The 23233-nt window shown below is 44.2% G+C and overlaps 1 protein-coding gene across 3 annotated transcripts in view; it reads left to right on the top strand.

The window, feature by feature from the left end:
- The window catches only part of TNFAIP3 (TNF alpha induced protein 3), a 55151-nt gene that overhangs the window by 16206 nt on the left and 15712 nt on the right, over window positions 1-23233 (top strand). For 2 of the 3 annotated variants that reach the window (XM_083176614.1, XM_083176613.1), the window contains exon 3: window positions 14511-14812. In XM_083176614.1, the coding sequence (XP_083032740.1) occupies window positions 14515-14812 (298 nt within the window). In that variant the 5' untranslated portion in view covers window positions 14511-14514. Of the gene's footprint in view, window positions 1-6295; window positions 6571-14510; window positions 14813-23233 lie in introns of those variants that run through there. The other variant, XM_083176612.1, reaches the window with a different exon arrangement.

The following is a 23233-nucleotide window of genomic DNA, read 5'->3' as shown; positions in this document are numbered from 1 at the left end:
ATATGAAGGCAAGAAGATAGTTTTCTGGGCACAGGAGAAACTGGTAGGGAGGATCAGCGTTGCCTGTGGTTACGTCACTGCCTCCAGGTCCTGTTCTTAGTAAACTGCGATGGTATCATGAATAAGGGATTTGTGACTATGAAGTTAATTATGGCAGTCTTCCCAAATGTATATTACTCAAATAATGCAACTGTATATGTGGAGACAAATGGTCTGGCTAGAATGGACCAAATGCTTAGATTGGAATGTGTTTATTTTGTGTAGTCTTAGGTTCAGCGATCAAAGGACCTATACAGAATAGTAAGTAATACAGTGCTAGCTGCCCAATACGCTTCCCCCGCGGTCTATAGTCAGTCTCCAGAGAAGAGATATGTTCACATGAAGGTGTGAAACCCGTCACCTCACCCTTGATACATGTGTTTACACAAGCTTCAAAGCCAGCTGAAGGGAGCAAGGTAATCAGCCCCTGGACGGGTAACAGGAGACCCTGTTACATTCTTACAATTGCACCCAGCATAGGAAGGGTTAAGAATTCCTAAGGGAGGGGGAGAGGGGTGCTTTTGGGATGTAAGTTGGTGTTTGCAGGGAGAGAGGGAGAGATGTGAATGAGAGCCAGCGCTGGGAGTCATGGACTAGCGTGTCCTGCCCATCTGAGCTTAATCTGAAGGTAACGTGGTAAGGTTCTGATAACGTGACTAATACTGATGGCCTTTCTGTATATAATGTATATAGACTGTAATTGCTGATTTTACATGTATAACCCGTGTGTAAAATAAAGGTAATACTTTTGTACCTTTGCTATTGTGTATTCCTGTGCGATCTTTGGAACTCGGAGTGACCCCGGGGCTCTGCGTGAGGCATAAGTCGCGCTGCGCTGCTGCATGATCCCGGGATCATCACATATATATATATATATATATATATATATAGACTTTCTGCGGGGCTGGGCACTCCTCCTATAGATAAGTTGCTGCGTTGTGTGCCTTCAACAGGTAGAATATAGACTTGCAGAATGAAGCGGCACTCCAAACGATGTAGCAGTAAAAAGAAAAAGCTCTTTATTGGCAACGTTTCAATACGTGTGTATTAGCCTGAAGATAATACACACGTATTGAAACGTTGCCAATAAAGAGCTTTTTCTTTTTACTGCTACATCGTTTGGAGTGCCGCTTCATTCTGCAAGTCTATATATATATATATATATATATATGCAAAGAGTGACCCAAAGGAGCGCCCAATTTGGTATGGCAGCTACTTCACAAATCTCCCCTGTTAGTGGGAGATGTAATGCAACAAAGAGAAAAGAAAAGAGAGTGGAGAGCGCCAGAGGTTTACCAACCACCTTAATGATATGTACAGTGCACAAAACACAGAATACAGTATAAAATATTTTTATTAAAAAATCAGATGATCACATCAGGATTTCATCTCTAGAATGCAGTTTCAATAACCCGACGCGTTTCGTCTTGAAAAAGACTTCATCAGGGGTTTAGTACATGCACAAAAAGTAAAGAATCAACAGGATTGATGTGGAAGCTGAACACACCTGTCCCTTATAATGGATGGCGGTTTCTTAAATGAAGATAATCTTTATTTTGGTATGAAATCGTGTTCTTTGGATGGAACTGAGGTTGAAGATTAGTATCGGTGGGAGTATTAATTCACCTTAGTGTCCATAACAGTAGGTACGGGAGTTATGGAAGCCAGCTGATGACAGGGGATACGTCTGTATGTCGACACTCAGGGTGTAATGACAGACAATGGTTCCCCTCAGGTGTGGGTAGAATCCAATTCCAACAAATAGTCAGATTAAACAAGGTGTAGAATCTGTTACCGATGTGAACGCCAGTGACCTGATTGTGAGATATATATATATATGTGAGAGTGCTGAATCTGCACTTACCCATAGACTGTGATGGCGTACCATATCTGTATTGCGCATGGAACACATCCATTAAAGCGTCAACCTTAATGATCGGAATTTCAATGCTTTTTGGCGCTTGAGTGGAAGAGTTACTATAGGTTTCTGAAATGCCAGATCATGTGTATGAAGCCTTAATGGGACATATGAAACTGTAAGGTTTTTTGTCTATGGAATATATATAACTGGCTTAGGGACCCAGTGCCTACCTGGACTCCCTGAAGCTAATGGCCCTTTTCATTGGTGGCTCAGTGGGCGCCAAACTGGAGGGGCGTCCATGCCTGTTGCTGGGCAGTATAGCAGGTTGCAAGTAACCCGGAGGAGGGGCAAAGGAGGGCGCGAAGTAAGGAGTAAGCAGGAGGTTTGGCGCAGGGCATGAATTAGAGTGAGCTGTGGCCAGAGCTGGTCACACGCAGAGAAGGTAAGAGACTGACCTGTAAGGAGTAAACAGCACAGCATACTGCAGGGAGACCGCAGGCGGATATCGGCGCAGTGAAGAGGGCAGCCCGGAGACTGAGATCTCCGGCAGCAGTACCCAGTAACGCCGGAGCCGACCACGCAAGCTGAGGAGAGGTGCAGGGATCTGGCACCCGGAGCGCAATGCAGCCCTGAACAACCCCGAGCGGTGACCCACATCCAGAAGCGGTCCACAGCAGGAGGGCCTGGTAAGCGGCGGTAGCCAGCAGCGACCCCCAGTGGGAGAAATCACTACACCAGCCCCTGACAAGACCCTGGCAGAGCTGCCAGGGAGTTAATGTGCCTACTGTTAATTTGACGCGTAGCAGCCAGTAGCCTGTGCCCTGGTGTCCAGAGCCTACAGCACAGATACAAGTGCCCAGCAGAGGTCCCCCAGTGCCCAGCAGAGGTCCCCCAGTGCCCAGCAGAGGTCCCCCAGTGCCCAGCAGTGGTCCCCAAGAGCCCAGCAGAGACAGTAGTGTCCAGCCCAGCAGTGACAGAGCCCAGCGGTGACAGCAGTGTCCAGCCCAGAAGTGACCGGCAGGAGCTGGCAACGGCACCAGAATTCCAGGTATTTCACAATCACCTGCCCTGATAGCCCAGCTTGTTCAGTGGCCCACAGCCCCTCTTCTACTCCTATCCAAGAACTGCACCACCAGAAACCACCTTAATTGGCCAGCCTAACAGGCCCTCGGCTATAGGCCCCACAGCAGGTGTACCCATCTGCTCTACAAAATGACCCCATTAACACAGGTCACTAAACAGACCTGTCCTGCAAAGCCCGCAGGAACTGTTACACTACCCATTCACTACGTGCCTTACCGTGACAAGTCTGAAACTGTACAGGCCTGAGCCTGATTCACCAGCGTTTGTTTGCTACACCACACCTGGTGGTATATTCGGTGCACCTAGGCCAAAGGCACCTAACTTTAGGGGTAAACTGCGCAGTTTTGGGGAATTAGTACGCCCTATTGGGGTTTCATTGTTACACAATATTGATTGATGTGTTATAAGTATGGAATTGCCTTACTTGTATGTGCCTACCGTTAATGTTTAACGAGACCTTTAGTGCAGCGTATTGTGCGAATTGCGGCCCAATGCCTACTGTGGGCCCCATCATGCACAGTATCCTTTAATTGATTGTATTACACTGTATTATTCATTGCATATTCCTGCCCTGTGATTTCAATTGATTGTATTGTTTAGTAATTGCTTAATCATGTCTGCTGTATAGTATACCCTGCGAATTGCGGAGCGCAGTGACAGGGTCACATCGCGCACAATATTATTTTTAACGATCAGTACCATTATTGTTGCCAGTCATTGCAACTGTTCTTGCATAATTCCTTACAGCGGTGACCCATGATCCAGTGCTGCTTAATAAAATATCCGTTCACCGTCCTCACGTGTGGTGAGCGTGTTATTGTGTGGGTGTATGTGTGGGGGCGTTGCTCTTTGGGGTTCCTTGTCCCTTGGGCCGCAGAGTTCAGGCGAGTGAAGTTGGAGGACCACTGATGGATAACGGCAGGTGGGAATCAAGAGTTCAAGGTACAGGTTACATCCACACCTCAGCCTAACAACATTACATTAGGAACTATAAAGAGGCAAGTATCTCCTTCTTGCAAAGCTGGATGTTGTAAAAAAAAATACAGGGACTGCTCCCTAGGTGTTATTTGCTGTAAATGATTGTCTTAAATATTCTCTAAGGGCAGGATGTACTAACGGAAAAATTTACCGCATTTTCCTATGTACTATTACCCGGCCACCACATCACCGCAGTGTAGGGTATCGCCACCTTTGGGTGGCGATACCCTATAGAAGCCTATGGGCTTCTTTTCGCCGCCCGACGCCTCCGCCGAAAAACCCGCCGACCCCCCCCCCCCCCTCTCCCCCTCCCTCTCTTACCTGGTCCAGGTCCTCCTGGACCCGGAAGGTAACACCTTCCTCCCCCTAGTGACACAGCCGGACCTTCCGGCTACAGGGGGGAGGAGGAGGCGCCAGGGACAGCTTGCTTAGCTGTCCCCGGCATGAGGAATGCAGGAGGGGGCAGGGAGGTGACGGAGACCCCCCGCACACCACATTCCAGGTATCGCGGGGGGCCTCCATCAACGCATCACGATGCCAGCCGCATATGTTAGTACATATGTGGCGGCCAGGCGGCGATGTATATTAATACATCCCGCCCTAATACTGATGCTGTCTAGATGTTTATTCTGTGCTTATGGTAGTGGGAGGGGTTAATGCTGATATTCTCTCTCAATGCTGATAATAATCCAGATGTTATAGGTTGTAAATTAATGTTTTGAACAAAAGTGGAAGATGTTATGCACATGTGCCTCCTTTAATGTCACTGCTATACAGCTCTTTATATTGTGTTTATTGCTAAAGTGAGACTACTTTAGTTAAGCAAATGTACTCTCCATAAATGCTGATGCTAGTCAGTGGTTCATTTTGTGTTTTACTGCTAAAGTGGGAGGGGTTATTCAGGGAGTCACCCAGCAAGATATAGTCCCCATTTGCATGGCAAAAAGCGCAACAATTAGGGTTGCCCCCTGCCTTCACTGCAGGCATGGTCCGGACCATGCCTCTTCTATGCCTACCAGGCCACCAATGTCAAACTGTGATCGTCCTACCAGGTTGGCTGGTTTTGCGCATAGGAACAGGGCTGGCTCTACCACTAGGCAGCTGCCTAGGGTGCCGGGATCTGGGGGGCACCACCAAGTCTGCCTATCAATAAATCAAGGATATCTGTGATGATCCTTGTTGTATTTAATGCAGGTGGTTGCTGTGGAACTTTTAAAGCTGCCCATAGACGGTACGTTCCCAGACCGTCCGTTCTGTACTATGAGATGCGCGCTCCCGCAGATCTCATCGTACGGTACAAAAAGTATGTGCTGCACATACTTTTTGTACTAGCTGTTCATCGCATTGCATGCACAAGGCATGCGATGTGTAATATTTAAGTCCCACACGGATCCGTTAAATCCGCGTCCCAGTCCCTTAAGCTGCGTGTATGGGCAGCTTAAGACCTCACCTCCATACTTTCTCTTGAGGTATACTTCCCTACTGTGCTGCCCTCTCTTCCTGTACTCTGTTGTGGTTGGCAAAGGGGAGGGTGCTGGGGGCCTCCAGGGAGAGCAGGGACTTGCCCACCTTCCTGGGGGGGCATCACTCGATTTTTGGGAGGCTCCCTGCCATTCCAGAATGTTCGGCAAGTATGCATGAAGGGGTTGGAAGATGGGTATTGGTGGCAGTATAGGGGGGGGGGGGTGTTGCAGCAGTTTGAGGTTTTGCCTAGGGTGCGGAGAAGCCTTACACCGGCCCTGCATAGGAACAGGCGATTTTCACACTTCTACAACTGAAGCTGAATTAGGCTCATTGTGCTGACATTCCTCCGGTGTGTACTGTACCCAGTTGCTATATCTGCCTCATCGCTTGCAGCTGTCTGCATTTCTACCTGCATCCTCCTCAGACTCAGGCACTCTGTGTACTTGGACCAAAATGAAAGCTGAAATAAAACAAATGTATTACTACGAGAATCAGTCATAGGGTCGACATGAGGAAGGTTGACATGCATTGAGTCGACCGCCGACCACATGGGGTTTTCCACTTTTTTATCCTGAATGTCGACACAGTTGACATGAACACTAAAAAAGCGCACCAGTACGCTCAGCACACTATTTTATTCTCCCACCATGCCCTAGTGGATGGTAGGGCATGAAAAACCGCCTGTCGGCAAAAAAGTGAAAAACCCCATGTTGACCTTTTGACTGTCGACCTTCCGGTGTGTCGAGCTTCATGTATGTCAACCTTCCTATTGTCGATCTAATGAACGTTTCCCATTACTACTGTGATCGCGTCCCCCTGCTGGCTACAGGCAGCTACTGCAAATGTGTACAGTATTTGGGAAAGTCCCCGGAGCTGGGAAATCCCCGGTGGGGGGAAGAGATTGAGAAGCGAGGACGGTGCTTGTGAGTGCGACAGCCGCTGCTATTGCTGTGTTACAGTGAATCTGTAGAGCAGCTCTCCCAGGGTACTGGTGCTAGAGGCGGCACTGGGACGCGGATTCCGCCCTGCACAGTCTGCGCTCTCCCATGGACTGGAGCTCTGTGTCCTCCAGCACCTCACCCGGAAGCCCCGTCGACACTGACCGCCTCCTGTCACTTTGCTCCAACGCCGACCGTAGCTTGCAGGTAAGGCGGTGTGCAGCCGGTCACATACTGTGCACGATTTGGGGTCAGGAGTGCAGGCATGGGTTAGAATTGCATATAGAGCTAGCCTTTGAAAAATATGTTGTGTGTCCATTTTTCTATAAGTTTTGATCCGCCCTTTGCAGCCTGGCAGTGCCTGATAGGTTGCATAGGCCGAGCAAGCCCAATAGCAGGGCAGCTGTCACTTCAGTCTGCATGTTTCCTCAGAGTCAGGCCACTGTCAGTGATCATTCTTTATGGACTGGCAATATGTATTTTAAACCTGAAAGTTTTTTTTATTTTGTTCTTATTTTTTAAGCATTATATGGCATTATGTATTGCTAGAAAAGGTTTCTATAGCTGACTTGTGTCATGTAGATGGATTATTTTTCTGCTGGTTTTCTGGTCAGGAGCTTTTACTGCCTGCAGATGACAGTGGGTGAGATGCTGCAAAGAAAAAAATGCTGCCAAACATACAGTTTTTGGTGGTTTGGCTTTGGCCACATACCCCATATGTACAAGGCCAGAATGCGGTACATTCCGGGGCTTGGATGTGGTGGGCAATGCAGTTTTAAAATCAGCGTTGCCTATGGGCTTATTTCGTGGTTTTATGCTAGGAATGATTCCTGCTGGCGTGCGCATCACAGGACGCCTGCAGAGATAGGAATTTGGGTCTTTTGCAAAATGTTTCATGCATACGGCATTAATAAATGCCACTATGCATGTTGAGGCCGGCAGCAAATCTTGTGATGTTTGCTGCATCTTGCCCAGTGTGACATTCAGTACTGAGACATTACTTCTCTGTGTGTATTTTGGACCCAATACTGAAGGTGGACTGTGGGGCCCATTTATCAACCAATATTTGCAGCTATTTTACTGGATTAGCCACACATATTAAGTATAATCAGAATGTATGAAGCAGGGTCCCCAGTAGATATCGCCATTACCTGCCCGACAGCAGCCACATCCCCAATAGGTTTCTAATGGGGGATATAATGCTGCCATATTTTTTGGAAAGCATTCCTGATACAGCTAGCACCATTTTCAGAGATCTGAAGCCTATGGGCTACAGATCTTGGCTGTAGTTCTGGCAGGGTTCCCTAGCAACCTTCCACCAGAAATAGCTGCTGTGCATGGTGTTCAGCATTACCGGTAGCCCCGGTACCACACTCAGCACATCACAGGGACGGTTCCTTTCTGTGCCTTGACCGTGCCTGTGTCGGCAGGGACAAGGGACAATCTAATTGTCATCTTATTGTCTAGCACAGTTTAAAAAAATGACAGAAGCTGGTTGATTGCTGTGGAGTCTTTCCATGCGGCCAATTCAAACCTGACTGCAGGGCTGCAACTTTTTGCAGCCCAGTGATCAGTGAGCCTCCTCCCCACCTGAGCGGGATCCTGTGCATGGCTTTGAATGGTATTGCAGCTGTCCTGAAGAAGGGAAATTTCATAATCACTCACCATCGACAGGAAACCCCTCCCCCTTGTGCAGCGCTGTGTAAGCCAAGACTTACTCGGCGCTGCGGTGGTCATGGGGAGGGCTGCTACTGAAGTCAGCAGCCCTCCCACCCAATGCCCGGGTCCACCTGCATTTTACAAACAAATTATGTATAACTACATAAAACAAGAATTGTTTCCATATTGTCGTGGAAAATACCAGTAACCACACCAGGTGATGTAACTAGGGATTTCCTCCTGGTCGCTAGGCCTAGTAGCATTACTAGTGGAAACTGAGTAGGATCATAGATGTATCTCTGAAGATAAATGGGTTAATTACTTCATAGAGGCTTCACCTTTTCCTCACTTGACCTATTTTAACAGTTTAATGATTCAGCAGTAAAAATTGCAATTTTGCTTTTTTGGTTGTTTTGCTTATGGCATTAACTCGTGCCATGGCCCTGAGTACAAGCTCACCTATAAAAAAAAAACACACAATTTAAAGCTGGTTCCAGATGTAAACAGACAACAACACCCTGGTGTATCTGTATCTCATGCAATTGATCAAGCCCAGATAAATCGCATGAGATATATCTTATGGTATACAATTGTACCAAAATATATATCTGATGGGCTGGGTTAGAGGGCTAGAGGGACTGGAAACATCAGTCAAACCTCCTGCAATATATTGCATATGATATATCGCATGCGCAAAAAGCGCTCCATTTTCCATCCGATTCCGATATCACAGGTGCAGTATGACAAACCTAGAGGGCTCCTATCCGACACCTACGGGACCACGCATCGGATCGGATTAGATGGAAAACACAAATGATGTGGCACTTCAGATCATCCTGAAATCAGATGAATTTGTGCAAAATCTTTCTAGTGTATGGGGGCCTTAACCGGGTAGCTCATCTCAGGTATGTCAATGTATAGGCTCCCAGTAAAAAAATGGACAAGTAAATATAGGCACCTCAGTAAATATATTTACTTGTCCATTTCTTTACTGGGAGCCTATACTTCGACATAACCTGAGATGAGCTACCCGGGTTTAATCGCTACATCTGGGAGACTTCATTAAAGAAACCCTGATGAGAATACAAGCATATGTTTACATGTAAGCATACAATTCTTTTGACAGAATACTGTAGTTCCGGCATCCATTATTCAATGCAGCGGCCAAATCCGACATGTGGGCTTGGCCGCTGCATTGAATAATGGATTCCAGAACTTGATGCTCACCCGGCCGGCGCGGGCACCAGGTGAGCGCAGCGGCAGAAGGTGGCACAATTGCCTGGGAGGTGGCGAGAGACAGCGGGAGCCGGGTGAGCTGCTCTCACCCTGACCAACAGCGGGAGAGGTGAGTGCGGCGGGAGGTGGCGGACAGCGCCATGTAAGCTGCTGCTGCTCATCCGGCGCTGTCCTCCCTGCCTCAATACAACATCTTTCATGTTGGACTGAGATTGCCGGAACCATGGCAAAAACGTTTCGTTTTTGGCTGTGTTTCCATCAAAAGCAGGTGGATTAGCAGCTATTCCGTCAATCCACCTGGTTTTTGGCAGGTCGGAACATTGTGACCTGCCGGAAAAAAACAGCATTGAATAGATCGGAACCCCTTCCGATCTATTCATGTTGAAAACTGTCTTTTCGGCAAGACGGCAGTTTCGACATCAAATGAATATACCCCAGCATGTTGATGTCTGAAATGTACCATTGATGGGAAAAGAAACCTTTATGTGCAGGGATAGTATGGACAGTCACAATGTCTTTCTAACTTTTTAATTATTAACTATTAAATATATTTGTTACTCTAGCGCAGTTCTGTTCTTTATAGGTATCCTAACAGCTGCAATCACTTTTTGGCTGGAAAGGAAAGGGAAAAAAAATGTGTAGCTATCAGGATTTTGGTTTCACTTGCCTGAGCCTGAAAAACAAAATCCACGATAAGTGCCGGCATCGGGCTAATAGGTTGGCCATGGTAAATCACCACAGCTAATTGGATATCCCACTTAGTTTTTTCCTTCAGTTGTTTTTCTGTACATATCACATGTACATAATGCGAACAGGGTACATAAAGTCTTGAAAACAGGAAACAGAGCAACCACACAATCAGTTATGTTACTGCAAGATATGCTCAGTTTATTGAAATCTGCTAATGCTGCAAATATATATATATATATATATATATATATATATATATATATATATATATATATATATATATATAATTTTTTATATATTTTATGTTTATTATTATTATAAAAAATTAGCATCATAATATTTATCCCTGGACATTTTTGCCTGTTCTGTATGATGTTTGAACCTGCATACTGTACATAAAATAGGGTGTGGTTATATGCAACATAGTAACACATTTCCATTGCATGATACATTAGGCTATTATTATAGGATATTACACCAGCTTTGTACTCCCAGCATATGATACACACTGTATACAAGCCTTGTGCTTCAAGCATATGATACACACATTGGGAGAAATTTACTAAGATGTGTATTCTACTTCACATGTGATGTTGCTATGGGCAACCAATCACAATCTACTTATTTATTTAGCACCCTCTAGAAGATAGTAGACAGGATCTGATTGGTTGCCCATAGCAACATCACATGTGAAATATAATACACATCTTAGTAAACTTCCCCCATTATATATACACTCCCATATTGATATACCAGTGTGTGATCACCTCTCCTTATCTTTCTACACTGTAATATAATACTGTAGTGTGCCCTGTAGCTGAAATTATCTTAGCAGTGAGATTGCATGCTGCGCAAACTGGGTGCACGCTAGACTATATTGTCTGAACCTGTCGATCGAACTGACGTATGGCTTACTATATCATTGACAATGCATGTCAGCGATATCCCTGTAGGGTTGATGGCAGACATCTCTAGCAAGGGAGCATGGCTGCTCCCAGCATGTTGGCTCCTTCCCGGGGTCTCATCGCTTGTGATCTGGCTGGTTACACACATCGGCTGCTGTATCTCAGCTTTAGTGTGACTGAAACAGTTGTACAGTTATGCATTTCTAGTGTGCTGGCTGGTTAATTCAATGATGAGTTTGTTGGTTCAGTCGATCAAGTTACTGTCCAGTATATTTTTTTTCCTGCTGGCTTTCTTTCTCCTTTTTTTTATTCTCCCAATGAATAATCCTGCACTTGTACAGGTTTAAATACCATAATTTAAGTAATTTAAAAAAAAAGTAACCAAAAAAAGTCACCAAGGTGCACACTGGGTCATACCCCCTGCTCTGGAGGCGGGTCTGCGCAAAAAGGCAGCATGGCCGGATGGCGGTCTACTTCCCACTTGTTTATGTGCTTCTCCCAGGTCACGTTTTTGTAAAAAAGTCACCCAACTTCATTGCATTTGCCGAAAATTTTAATTTCTGATTGATGTGCGGTTTTGCCATGATAAATATTATTCCTAGTATGCTATGCAATTAGAGAAGCACTAAGAAAATGTTTATACTAAGGGCTGCATACTAGGTGGGGAATTAATATTTTCCTACGTACTATCATGCACAGGTTGGATGTAGTATGAGCCATCACATGTGCTGGAGAAAATCATTGGTTACCACAGTTCATCAGATATTGCGTGGGTGTGCTTAGTGTTTTTCCAGTGATTACCAACTGGATTGCAAAACCATTAAGGTCCAATCTTTGGACCTTATTTTTATTCTGGTTGACTCGCAAGGCTGCGTTTTCGTAGACGCCGCCCTGTGAATGACGGGTCCCCCCCCCATTTGTACTCTGCGCTCGTTCATATGGCCTGCAAATGGATGTTTTACATAAACATCCATTCGCAGGCCAGGAGGAAACTCCCACATCTTTCAATGGTCGCCGACACATGGGGTGCATGCACACATTTCAAGAGTGAGTCTTCTGTCACTCAGGTATGCGCGCACATTCGGAAGGAAATGGACGGGCAGCTGACATCCGGTGATTTCCATGGGAACGCCCTCAAACGCTGGGCATTCCCATGGGCGAGTCCCCCAGCCTTCCGCCCACAATGTTGGGTGCGTGCATCTGGCGAACAGTGTGTTTGCCGTGGATGCATGCACCCGGTGAATGTGCATGCGCATTTCAAAAACCTTGAGCTCTAACGCAAATTGGCATGTGAGCAAACAGACCGGAATAAGGTCCCTTCTTCTTGTTTCCTTGTCTTCATCAAAGCCGTGGGAAGTGATATAGTGGAGTGAGATAAACTAACCAATCAGATCCCAACTGCCATGTTACAAGCTGTTTTATACAAAAAAATTACAGTTTGGAGCTGCTTGGAGGTACTTTTTCCACTTTATCACTCTCCAAGGCTAAGTAAATTTGCCCCATGTCTGACACTTACTAGTATCAACAAACCAGTAAATATTTTAAAATAATCTGTTTTATTTCCAGTATATAAGGTATAGCATATCTCCATAATATGATGCAGTTGACTAAAAGTAAAAGTTCTACTGGTGGGTGGTTGTGAGACTGTAACCATTTATTGTTAGGATTTTGATTTGAATTAAGCCCCATACACACTAGATGATATTGTGAATAATATCACTCAGAAAGGGGCTTCTGAGTGATATTGTTCACAACATGGTCTAGTGTGTACACTCAGTATAGTTAATGTGAACATGTACAGAGGAGTAGCCCTCGTTAACGACAGTCCATTCCTCACCTTCCAATGTCGTCACCAAGCCAGGTCCCCGCCGCTGCCAATATAGTCATCAGTGCCACGTTTAGTGGCCCTTATTCAGATCTGATCGCAGTACAAATCTGTTCTCAAAATGGGCAAAACCATGTGCACTGCAGGTGTGGAAGATGTAACATGTGCAGAAAGAGTTAGATTTGGGTGGGGGGTGTACTTCAAACTGATATCTAGATTGCAGTGTAAAAATAAAGCAGCCAGTAGTTACCCTGCACCGAAACAATAAAACACCCAAATCTAACTCTCTCTGCACATGATACATCAGCCCCACCTGCAGTGCACATGGTTTTATCCATTAGAGAGTGATTGTGCCTTTCCGAGTGAATCAGAATAACCCCCATTATACAGAGGGTGACAGGTATAACCCTTCTAATAATCCATGTGGAATTGCTCATCCCTGGTTACAAGGTTCTGTATAATACCCCTTTCACACCAAGTAACCTGGGTCCAGTCTGCGCCTCTGTATGGTGTAAAAGCGCCATTTTATGCACACATGAGTCTGTGTGCTTTCTAATATCTATTGTTTACACTTATTAATTTATTTATTATTTATGTATAAGGTTTCTTATATAGCGCACACATATTCCGCAGCGATTTATAGAGAATATTTGAACATTCGCATGCCAAGTTGAGTGTACAATCTATATTCCCTACCACATATACATGCACACAGACATTCTAGGGTTAATTTTGTTGGAAGCCAATTAACCTACTAGTATGTTTTGGGAATATGGGAGGAACCCGGAGTACCTGGAGAAACCCAGACTAGCACAAGGAGAATATACAAACTCCGCACAGTTGGGACCATGGTGGGAATCAAATCCATGACCTTAACGCAGTAATGCTAACCATTACACCATCCCTGCTATCCGGTAACATTTCATTGCATTATTTAGATATAAATATTAAATGTATAAATATGCTGGGGGCTAGTGTATATTTAATCTATTTTATGGGAAATATGACCGTTAGTATATTATCTTTTGCAATTTTATCTCTCTGCAAGCTTTGATAAATACTCTATATGCCCATTGTTACTAATACCCTTGTCAGACCACAAATGCTGGGTCACACCTGGGATTTGGACACTTGTCCATCCCATGAGCAACCCAGTATATGTGAGGTTTAAGCTCCCCACAGCAACCCCCAATATTGCTGGGTCATTGATGTGAAATGAGAGTGGGGCGGAGCTGTGGTGCATCTTTGGGGGAGGAGGCAGCGGTAGGAGCTGGCACGGTCTCCAAGTGCTGCCTCCTCTATAGTGTCAATGGGACACGGTCACTCGATCACATTGTAGAGCAATTCGTGTCAGAGCAGTGTTCAACCCTCGTTGTGACCTGGGTTGAAATACTGGATTGCTCGACCCAGGAATTTTGCTAGTGCGGTTTTCACACCGCCGCTCAACCCGGGTCGACACGGCAATAACCCGGGTCCCATGGTGCGGCATGAAAGGGGTATTACCTAGACAACTATCTGTAGATGTAAACATTGCCACCATTCATTTAAAAGTTGTAAATCATTATACTGTTAGATTTTGTCTGGCATATCAATGTGTAAATCACATAGTACTTTCCCATAGATTTACTTATTAGGCTACAGACTAAAATCAGATGTGTATGACTAATTATTATTTTTTTTAATTTGTGAAATCCCGGAAACTTGTCTTAGCTCTTTTGTAATGGTAGGGGATTTTTCTAGCAGTGCTTCATGTAAAAAGCTACATTTGCAACATCCAGGTATGCAATCCTGTACAGATGAGAGCTGACTTGGTTCCTTGCTCTTTTCCACAGAAACATGGCAAAGCAACAAGTTCTTCCACAAGACTTGTACATGAGTAACATGCTGAAGGCTGTTAAAATCCGTGAGAGAACCCCACAGGACATAATCAAGCCCAGCAATGGAATTATCCATCACTTTAGAACAATGCACCGATACACTATGGAACTGTTCATGATCTGTCAGTTTTGCACAAAATTCCGGGAGATCCTGCAAAAGAATCTCTTTAACAGAACCATGCAAATCACATTGGAAAGTTGCAAAAAGCTAAATGCCTGTAGAGAAGTGAAGAAACTCATCCCTTTAAGGACAAATGGTAAGCAACATTTTATATTGGTATGGGTTTATTTAATTTATTACCATTTTTGTATATTATGAAAACATTTTTTGTAGCTTCCTGTATGTTTTTGAATTGTGGGAAGAAACCGAAGTACCCAGAGGAAACCTACGCAAGTAAGGGGAGAATATACAAACTGCCACACAATTATGGCTATATTGGGAATTGAACCCATAGCCTCAGTACTGTGAGCCAGTTATTTATTTATTAACCGTTTCTTATATAGCGCACACATATTCCGCAGCGATTTACAGATAATATTGGAGCATTTACTTCAGTCCCTTCCCTAGTGGAGCTTACAATTTATTTAACTAATGCTATCCATTACACCATCCGTACTGTTTTGTCCTGCTTTAGGTCTGTTTTGTAGCTTAAACCATTTGTTTATTAAAACATATGTGCGAGAATTGCTGTCAATGTTTAATCATTTGCATATATTCCTGAAATGAATTTGGCATATGATTACATTTTTGTTATAAAATAGTATTGTATGCAGTGCACTAAAGCCTCCTTCTGCCCTGGGGAAAAAATCGTGAAACGCGCGTCGGCAACGGCGCTGTGTGTGTCTATAAATGAAAAATGAAACAATGTATATGTGATATGTTTTAGTTTAACCTGGCACAAATGGTGATGAGCACTAAGGGATTCAAGTAATGTGCACACTGTCTGATGGTAGCATAAGGTCTCCCTAGCTCCCCGTGAATTAGCAGACAGCAGGGAAGCACACGGTGATACAGCCAGCAGCCATTCGACACGCTGCCTCTCTGGCCGGCTAACACGCGGCCAGCCTGACAGCAGCGTGGGTTACCAGAGGCGGCATACAAGCTGTAAGGTTCAGTACAATTAATTATCATTAAATATGCCGCTTGACCAACAACAGTGACTAATACAAATAACCGCTGAACCAGCGGGCACAGTAGCTGGCGCAGCACAACTCATTTATTGAATTATAGTGCACGCGACTAGCGGTTATTATTTTTTCTATGTACTGCTAACCGCATATTTGATCATTATATAAATACAAATTTTGGCAGTGATATATACAGTGTATAGGATTATTGCCCACAAATATAGTGGCAGTGAAAAGCCATCCAGTTGATTGGTAATTAAGCGGCAATAATCACTTTAAAAATCGCTTATCTGCAACACTGTTATATCAATCCCTGAGAAGACTGCATAAATCAGTTGAAATAACTATCTCCGAAGCCTCATACTAATTAAATGATCATATGGGGTCTATTGGTTATATATCCAATATATACACAGTTGATGGAAATACTGTACATTTAATTTAACTGGGGTACAAACTTTCTGGCTGACGGATACCACATGTAAATCAGCAGCAATAAATATTTCACATGCTGCATGCATATTTAATCACTATATTAACATCTCCCAATTAAGATATGTGACTTGGTCCCCTTGATTTTTTTAGGGGGGTATGTCTTATTGGAGATAACAACTATACCATACCGGCAACATATTGGATGACTGACCTTGAGGTTTTAGACTCATATGCTGTTAGAAAACAGCAGTGCTTAGCATATAAATTGGCAGACAAGCTATATGACCCGGCCAGTTAAAACATTGCCAGATAGAGTATAGTGATTATTATCTCAGCCGACTGATACGCCGCCTGATACTACAAAAGTCACTGATTTGGCCCATAAGTAAAAATCTATGATTTTGAAGTAAACCTGAATCGGTTATCAGAAGAAAAGTTAACCCCCATACACACTAGATGGGGGGGCCCTTCTGAGCAACATCTTTTTTAAAGATGTGTACGCTCCCACGCATTGTGAAAGACCCCCATGTCTTCTGAACATGTAGGTCGACTTTGGCTATATAACCAATGACCCATATGTTCAGCTGTTTTCAGCGACGTCACTGAACGATATTGTTTACTGATATCGTTCAGAGTGTACACTCAGTATCGTTTGCCTGGGAGTTCGGGGGGAAATACAGCCAATATTGCTCATAGAGCATATAGGCTAGTGTATGGGGCTTTACAGAATTATACCAAAGAGCAAATCTATCTGTGCACGTTGGGTTACTGGATAGGTATACATGCATACCCTGTAGATCCAGTTTTAATTAAGCACAGTAATTTCAGCAAGTACTCAAGATTTTGTTTGCAGCCTATTCAATGTGTGCTGATAATTTTGTCTGAATTATTGGCACACTGCTATTCAATTCGGCCAGTTTCAGACACATTGAAGAAATACAGAATTCACTTTTTAAAAAGTCTAACCTGCATTGTTGAATGCGCAGCTGTTTTGGACAATGTACTGTTTTTCCGATTGTCGGAAGATTGAATATGGTCTGTATAAGTATTTGTACGTGTAAAGGTGCCCACACACTAGAACGATTTATCGTCCGATTTGATTGTTTTTGATCGTTTGAACGATTAATCGTTCGATTTTTAGTGCACATCGTTCAGTATTTTTTACGATCCGATGCACGCCACCGTGTATCTTATGCGGCGTCGGTTCATCTTCCCTGCTGCAGGGAAGATATGCAAATATTCTGAACAATTTCTGGTCATGTGTTGGGGGCGTGGCTTGGACGCGGCATGTAAACCCGGAAGCTGTGCTCCCCTGGCAGCTGACAGCCGGATACGTGCAGCTGTAAAAGCCAGAGCCGGCGGGGACCCAGCAGGAGACGCGGCATGGGAGCCGGCGTGTGCAGGGCTGTCTTTTCGTATGGGCTTAATGGGCACTTGCCCAGTGGCTCCAGGTGTATAAGGGCCCTTTTCTGATAGCTGAGGATCGCCTTTTTCCAGGGATACCAGAATTTTGAAAATCGGCCCTGGGAAACTGGAGATATCCAACTTCAAAGCAGCAGTCCACATCCGACCTGTTAATTGCAATTCCCAGTCCTATTTCTCAGGTTCTCTCTGATTTAGAGTTTTTCTGAGAGTATATTCCAAAAGCTGGGACTCTCCCCTTTCTGGCAACACTAGCGGCTTGTCTCGATCTTGCCCAGAACCAGAGATATCAGGCTTCCATCAGCCGGTCCCTGCTCCAGCTCCAAACGTCTGTTGTACAGTTTTATATTTTGTCAATGTCAATTAGAGCACCCCCTGCCACCCATGGGACATCAAAGCTGCTGCTGATAGCACCTCCCACCCCTAGGAGGGGAGAATGGGTAAGGGCCCCAGTGCATTGCTTTACCAGGGGCCCACACTGCTGTTAAGTCGGCCCTGATGGTGCCCCCCCTGTCATTTTCTCCTGGATCCACCCTTGTATAAACATACACACACACATATATATATATATATATATATATATATATATATATTATATATATATATATATATATATATATATAGAAACAGAGAAAGAAGGAGCGCACAGCGTGAGCAAAGTTTATATGAAGTATTTACTGTAACTCAATAAAAGAAAGCTCACATACATAGCATAATAAATGTAACCGCGTGAAACACAAACATAATCACCGCTCCTAGAGCACGTCGCAGTGCAGGCACTGGGGACACCAGTCGATCCAACACGATGTTTTGTGCAACGTAGGTACTCTCAGCAGGTAGCGGGGCGGGCACTGGGGACTCCAGTCACACCGTCTAGCGTGTATCAGCAGCGGCGGTCACTCCGGCTCAGATGTAACAGCAGCAGCGGGGACCAAACTTTCACAGCGGGAAACGACAGATACAAACAGCGCGGACCAAATAGGAAACCAGTGATCTCAGCATCAGATGGAAACGCCCCAACGCGTTTCGTCATTGGACTTCGTCAGGAGGCGTGTCCATGGTAGGTACGGTGGATGTTTAAATACCCAGCAGATTTGCTCTTAATTGAAAGCAGCTGATATCTATCAAGTAACATACTGAGTAGCTGAATATTCATTACACAGCACTAAAAACAGGGGGAACATAGAAAATAGTGTTTTAACAGATACAACCGGTGGACAATAAACATCACCGGCTGAAAGACAGAGAAAGTATCAATATAAAATACAGTAAATAGAAATATTTATATCTAATACAATATTGCATAGCGCAAATGCATAAAAATAATTTTATATACATTTTTTTAAAAACACACAGTACTAAGTGATAGATCCCCTAGATGAGAAATATAAAAGACATATAAAAAACATAAAACAAGGAGAGAAAAAAAACATCGATGTTAGATATGAGACAAAACAACATTTTCATTCATCGATTAGCAATAATAGCAGTACAGAGACCATCAACAGATGTGAATGGTAATAAACTAAATAATGAAGATATGGACACCGGTCTGCACAGTGGAAAAGGGATGATCCAACCACCATCGGCACCACGAAGGAGGAAAACCTCACAACAACGTGGTGTCAGTGGGAAGAACACCACAGATCCACTATTTAGTGCAGAAAGGGTATGATGTCCACACCCTCATTAAGACCATGAGGGGCGAGTGTACCAAGGGTATATATCCAATAGGTTTCTCGCCTACTAAGTTTTTTAAGGATATCACCCCCCCTTTCATCAAGGGTAATATGCTCTATCGCTTTAAAAGTGAGATTGTCGACATTTGAAGAGCAGCATGCAGCAAAATGTCTAGGAACAGTGTGAGATAGAACCTTATTTTTAATATTTCTAGAATGTTCAAGAATACGTAGTTTCAAGACCCTCTTTGTTTTACCAATATATTTTTTTCCACATTTACATGTTAGCATATAGATAACATGTGTGTGTTTATATATATATATATATATATACATACAGTACAGTACAGCAGCACTCACAAGGTTGTGTAGAGAGGGGCCCCGCTGGAGTGCTTTGCTCGGGGGCCCATAATACTGTTAAGATGGCCCTGTGCGTGTGCCCCGGCAAGAGAAGTAGCAGGGAAGTCAGTTGTGGGACCCGGCAGGAGACGCAGCGGGGACTGAGTGCACGGAGCACAGGGGCCTTGAGGTGCGCCAGTTAATGCCAGTTAAATCAAAGCGCAGTAGCTAAGTGGAAAGTTCAGCATGTATACACCAAGTCCACTTGTGACAGAGCAGAATGTGCACTGAGCTGCCAATACCTTCTGCATAGTCCAGCCCATTATTATAATTTTTCTGAAAACTAAAGATAAATCTTTTGTCAAAATGTACTCTTTTGAATGAAATCTTTTGTGTTGGGCAGATGGGGAGTTCAAGGGAAATCTTAAGATAAATCTTAAGATCACAGATCTTTCTAGTGTGTGGGCACCTTAAGATTTTCATGTTAGTTTTTCAAGTATGGCAGTTGTTAACAAACATATATGTAGATCCTTGTAAATGCCTGCTTATGTAAAAAACATATTTATAGCACATTATCTATTATATATTTTACAGTATTTGAAAAAAAAAATGTTAAAGTTTGAATAAACAGTTTAAAATGTGGTAATGATTACATGCGCTCTGGAATTTGATGCATACTGTATTCTAAATTTGATTTATTAGCCACTAAAGAGGCACCTGAACCTAATAGTCACAGTTAAGTACACCTACAACATATAGGGGGTTATTCTGATTCACTCGGAAAGGCACAATCACTCTAATGGACAAAACCTTATGCACTGCAGGTGGGGCTGATGTAACATGTGCAGACAGAGGGGGTTATTCTAGTCCATTCTTACTGACAAAATCCTTCTTAGATGGACAAAACCATGTGCACTGCAGGGGGGCAGATGTAACATGTGCAGAGAGAATTAGATTTGGGTGAGTAATTTTGTTTCTGTGCAGGGTAAATACTGGCTGCTTTATTTTTACACTGCAATATAGATCTCACTTTGAAGTAAAACCCCACCCAAATCTAATTCTCTCTGCACAAGTTACATCTGCCCCACCTGCAGTGCACATGGTTTTGCCCATCTAAGAAGGATTTTGTCAGAAAGAATGAACCAAAATAAGGCCCAGAGTGCTTTCAGTGCTTTCTGAGTGGTTGAATATCTTGCAGCATGCTTATTTTCTTCCTGATTCACCCCTTGTGTAATTTAAGTTATCAGAATGAAAGAATTAAGGAAGATAGTTGGTCATATAAAAATCGAAACTTCTTGCGAGAGAGAAAAAACCCCAGCATCAATTGGTTGCACAGATCTGACTTGCTTAATGAATATGCATTCCTGCTTGGCTAACCCCGCCCTGTTGGAAAGTCCTGTGTGCTTCTATGTTGAAAGAACAGAAGAAAATACAATAGTCTTCAACCAATTGCTAGTCACATAGCTGAACAGTGGGAAATTCCAAGTGACAGGGAATTTTATGCTGATAATTCACCTTACAAGTGCTATGTACAGGGATAACAAATCCGATCTTTGTTCTGTCATTTACAATAGCAGGAAAATGTGCCTGTCAGCTTTATGAACAAACAGTGTGATTGTGCTAAACTTACCATCCTCCACTGAGTAAAATAAATTGTAAGAAGGCATCTGCAAAGTTCTTTAGAGTACAGTAGCTACTATCTAACGTTATAAAATATCGATCAATAGTGTAACTGTGGGGCAGATGTATTAAACCTAAAGGCTCCCATACAATATGAGATTTAGGCCAATTTCACTTGATTCTCGTAGGTCGGGCCGAGAAATTGGGTGGAATTGGCCCAACTTGCATCTGTATGACATCCGATGCGCAGTCCAATGTGCATTGGACCAGAGTCACAGGTCGGATGGGCTGTATATAAGATACATTGTATGTGCAGCTGTCAACTGCACATCGCAGGTGCTTTTTAGTACCTGCAAAGTATCTTATCTGATACGGTCTGACGTATCATAACATATCCTATATAGTTTGTCTATCTGCCTATCTCGTATACGCAAAGCAGGGAAGCACCTGGCAGAAAAGGCACTTTCCCTGCTCTGCTTTCCTGGTGGGCAGGAGATACAAAAGAATGGGCGGTCACTGATTGGCTTTAAGAGCTCTCTCAGCCGATCATCGGGTCATGTTTTTTTTCCAGTTCTCCTTTCCCCCACCTGCAGCTCCCTGAAAGGAGCTGATTGGTTGGACGTTTATCACTCTGGGCGGTATGTAATGCTACCTGAGTTTGGCAGCAGTATTGGATGCCAGCCGAACATGGACTTTTTTTTTTAAAAGGGGCAATCACTTACAAGGCATGAGTTCGTCTGAGTTCGGCCAGTATCCCGCACTGCTGCCGAACTCATCTGGCATTACATTCCAACCTTTATCAACTTTGCATTTCTATTGTTAAGGCTTAGTATATCTGCTCCTATTTTTGTAACAGACATTGCGTTGTTATTGTAAGAATACTTCCCCCTTTGCATTGATAAGGATGTAGATTATAAACACCCAGTATTATGGTATGTAACATGTATGTTCCATCTCCACATCTTGATTATTCTCTTATCTGGCTGCCTATCAGGCTTAAAACATTCATTGACCTGGAGGGTCTGCAACTATAGCTAAAGGCCCATACACACTGGGCGACTTTGAGCTGAAAGTCGCTCAAAACAGAAGGTTTGAGCGGCTTTCAGATTAAAGCCGCCCAGTGTGTATGCCCCGGCAATGAGCGGTGATCGCTGCTGCACGCTCCCGCATCATTGCCAGGAAAGCCGCTCATCTGCTGGTAATACCAGCTGCTGAGCTGCGCTATGCAAAGCCGTCCGCCCCCCACTATCATCGCCGGGCAGGAGGAAAGCCGCTCAGTGTGTATGCCCCGGCAATGAGCGGTGAGCGCTGCTGCGCGCTCCCGCATCATTGCCAGGAAAGCCGTTCATCTGCTGGTAATACCAGCTGCTGAGCTGCGCTATGCAAAGCCGTCCACCCCCCGCTATCATCGCTGGGCAGGAGGAAAGCCGCTCAGTGTGTATGCACTGAGCAGCTTTCCCCCCAGCGATGAACATGATCATCGCTGTCCATACACGCTGGGCATAGTCGCCCAGTGTGTATAGACCTTAAGGTCTATGAATGATCTGCTATCATTTGATTTTGCAAATCTTATTGCTAATGCCCTTGGTGTGCTAGGGCTAACATGTATTATGTATCTTTCTTGTCAATCAATCTTTTACTGTTTTGTTTAGCATTTCCTACTGAATTAACTAAAGTGTGACTTATGGGCCCTACACACATAGCGATGTGTGTACGGAGATCTAGCTATGCACCTCTGTTGCTCAGTACACAGAGCTGACAGCCCACACACAGCGAGTTGTCAGCTCTGTGTGCTGAGCGAGCGGACATCGCCAGTGTTCTCCGGTGATGCCGATATTGATGGACACCTCTCATCAAACTCGGCCAGCGGCACGCGGGGACGCACATTGCTGTCGCTATAGCCCCCTACACACACACACACACACACACACACCGATGTAGGGGTATTTTCTAAGCGACTTTGCCAAACTAAGCAATGCCTTAATATCAGCATGTGTAGGCCGTATTAGATTTGAGGCAGTTTGTGTGCTGGCATTCTGTTTATTTTAATGGAAA

This window comes from Crinia signifera, chromosome 3 (assembly GCF_055691185.1).
Source record: "Crinia signifera chromosome 3, ASM5569118v1, whole genome shotgun sequence".
Classification (NCBI taxonomy): Eukaryota; Metazoa; Chordata; class Amphibia; order Anura; family Myobatrachidae; genus Crinia; species Crinia signifera.
The sequence above is the reverse complement of the archived record's forward strand: the minus strand, read 5'-3'. Positions and strand labels throughout refer to the sequence as shown.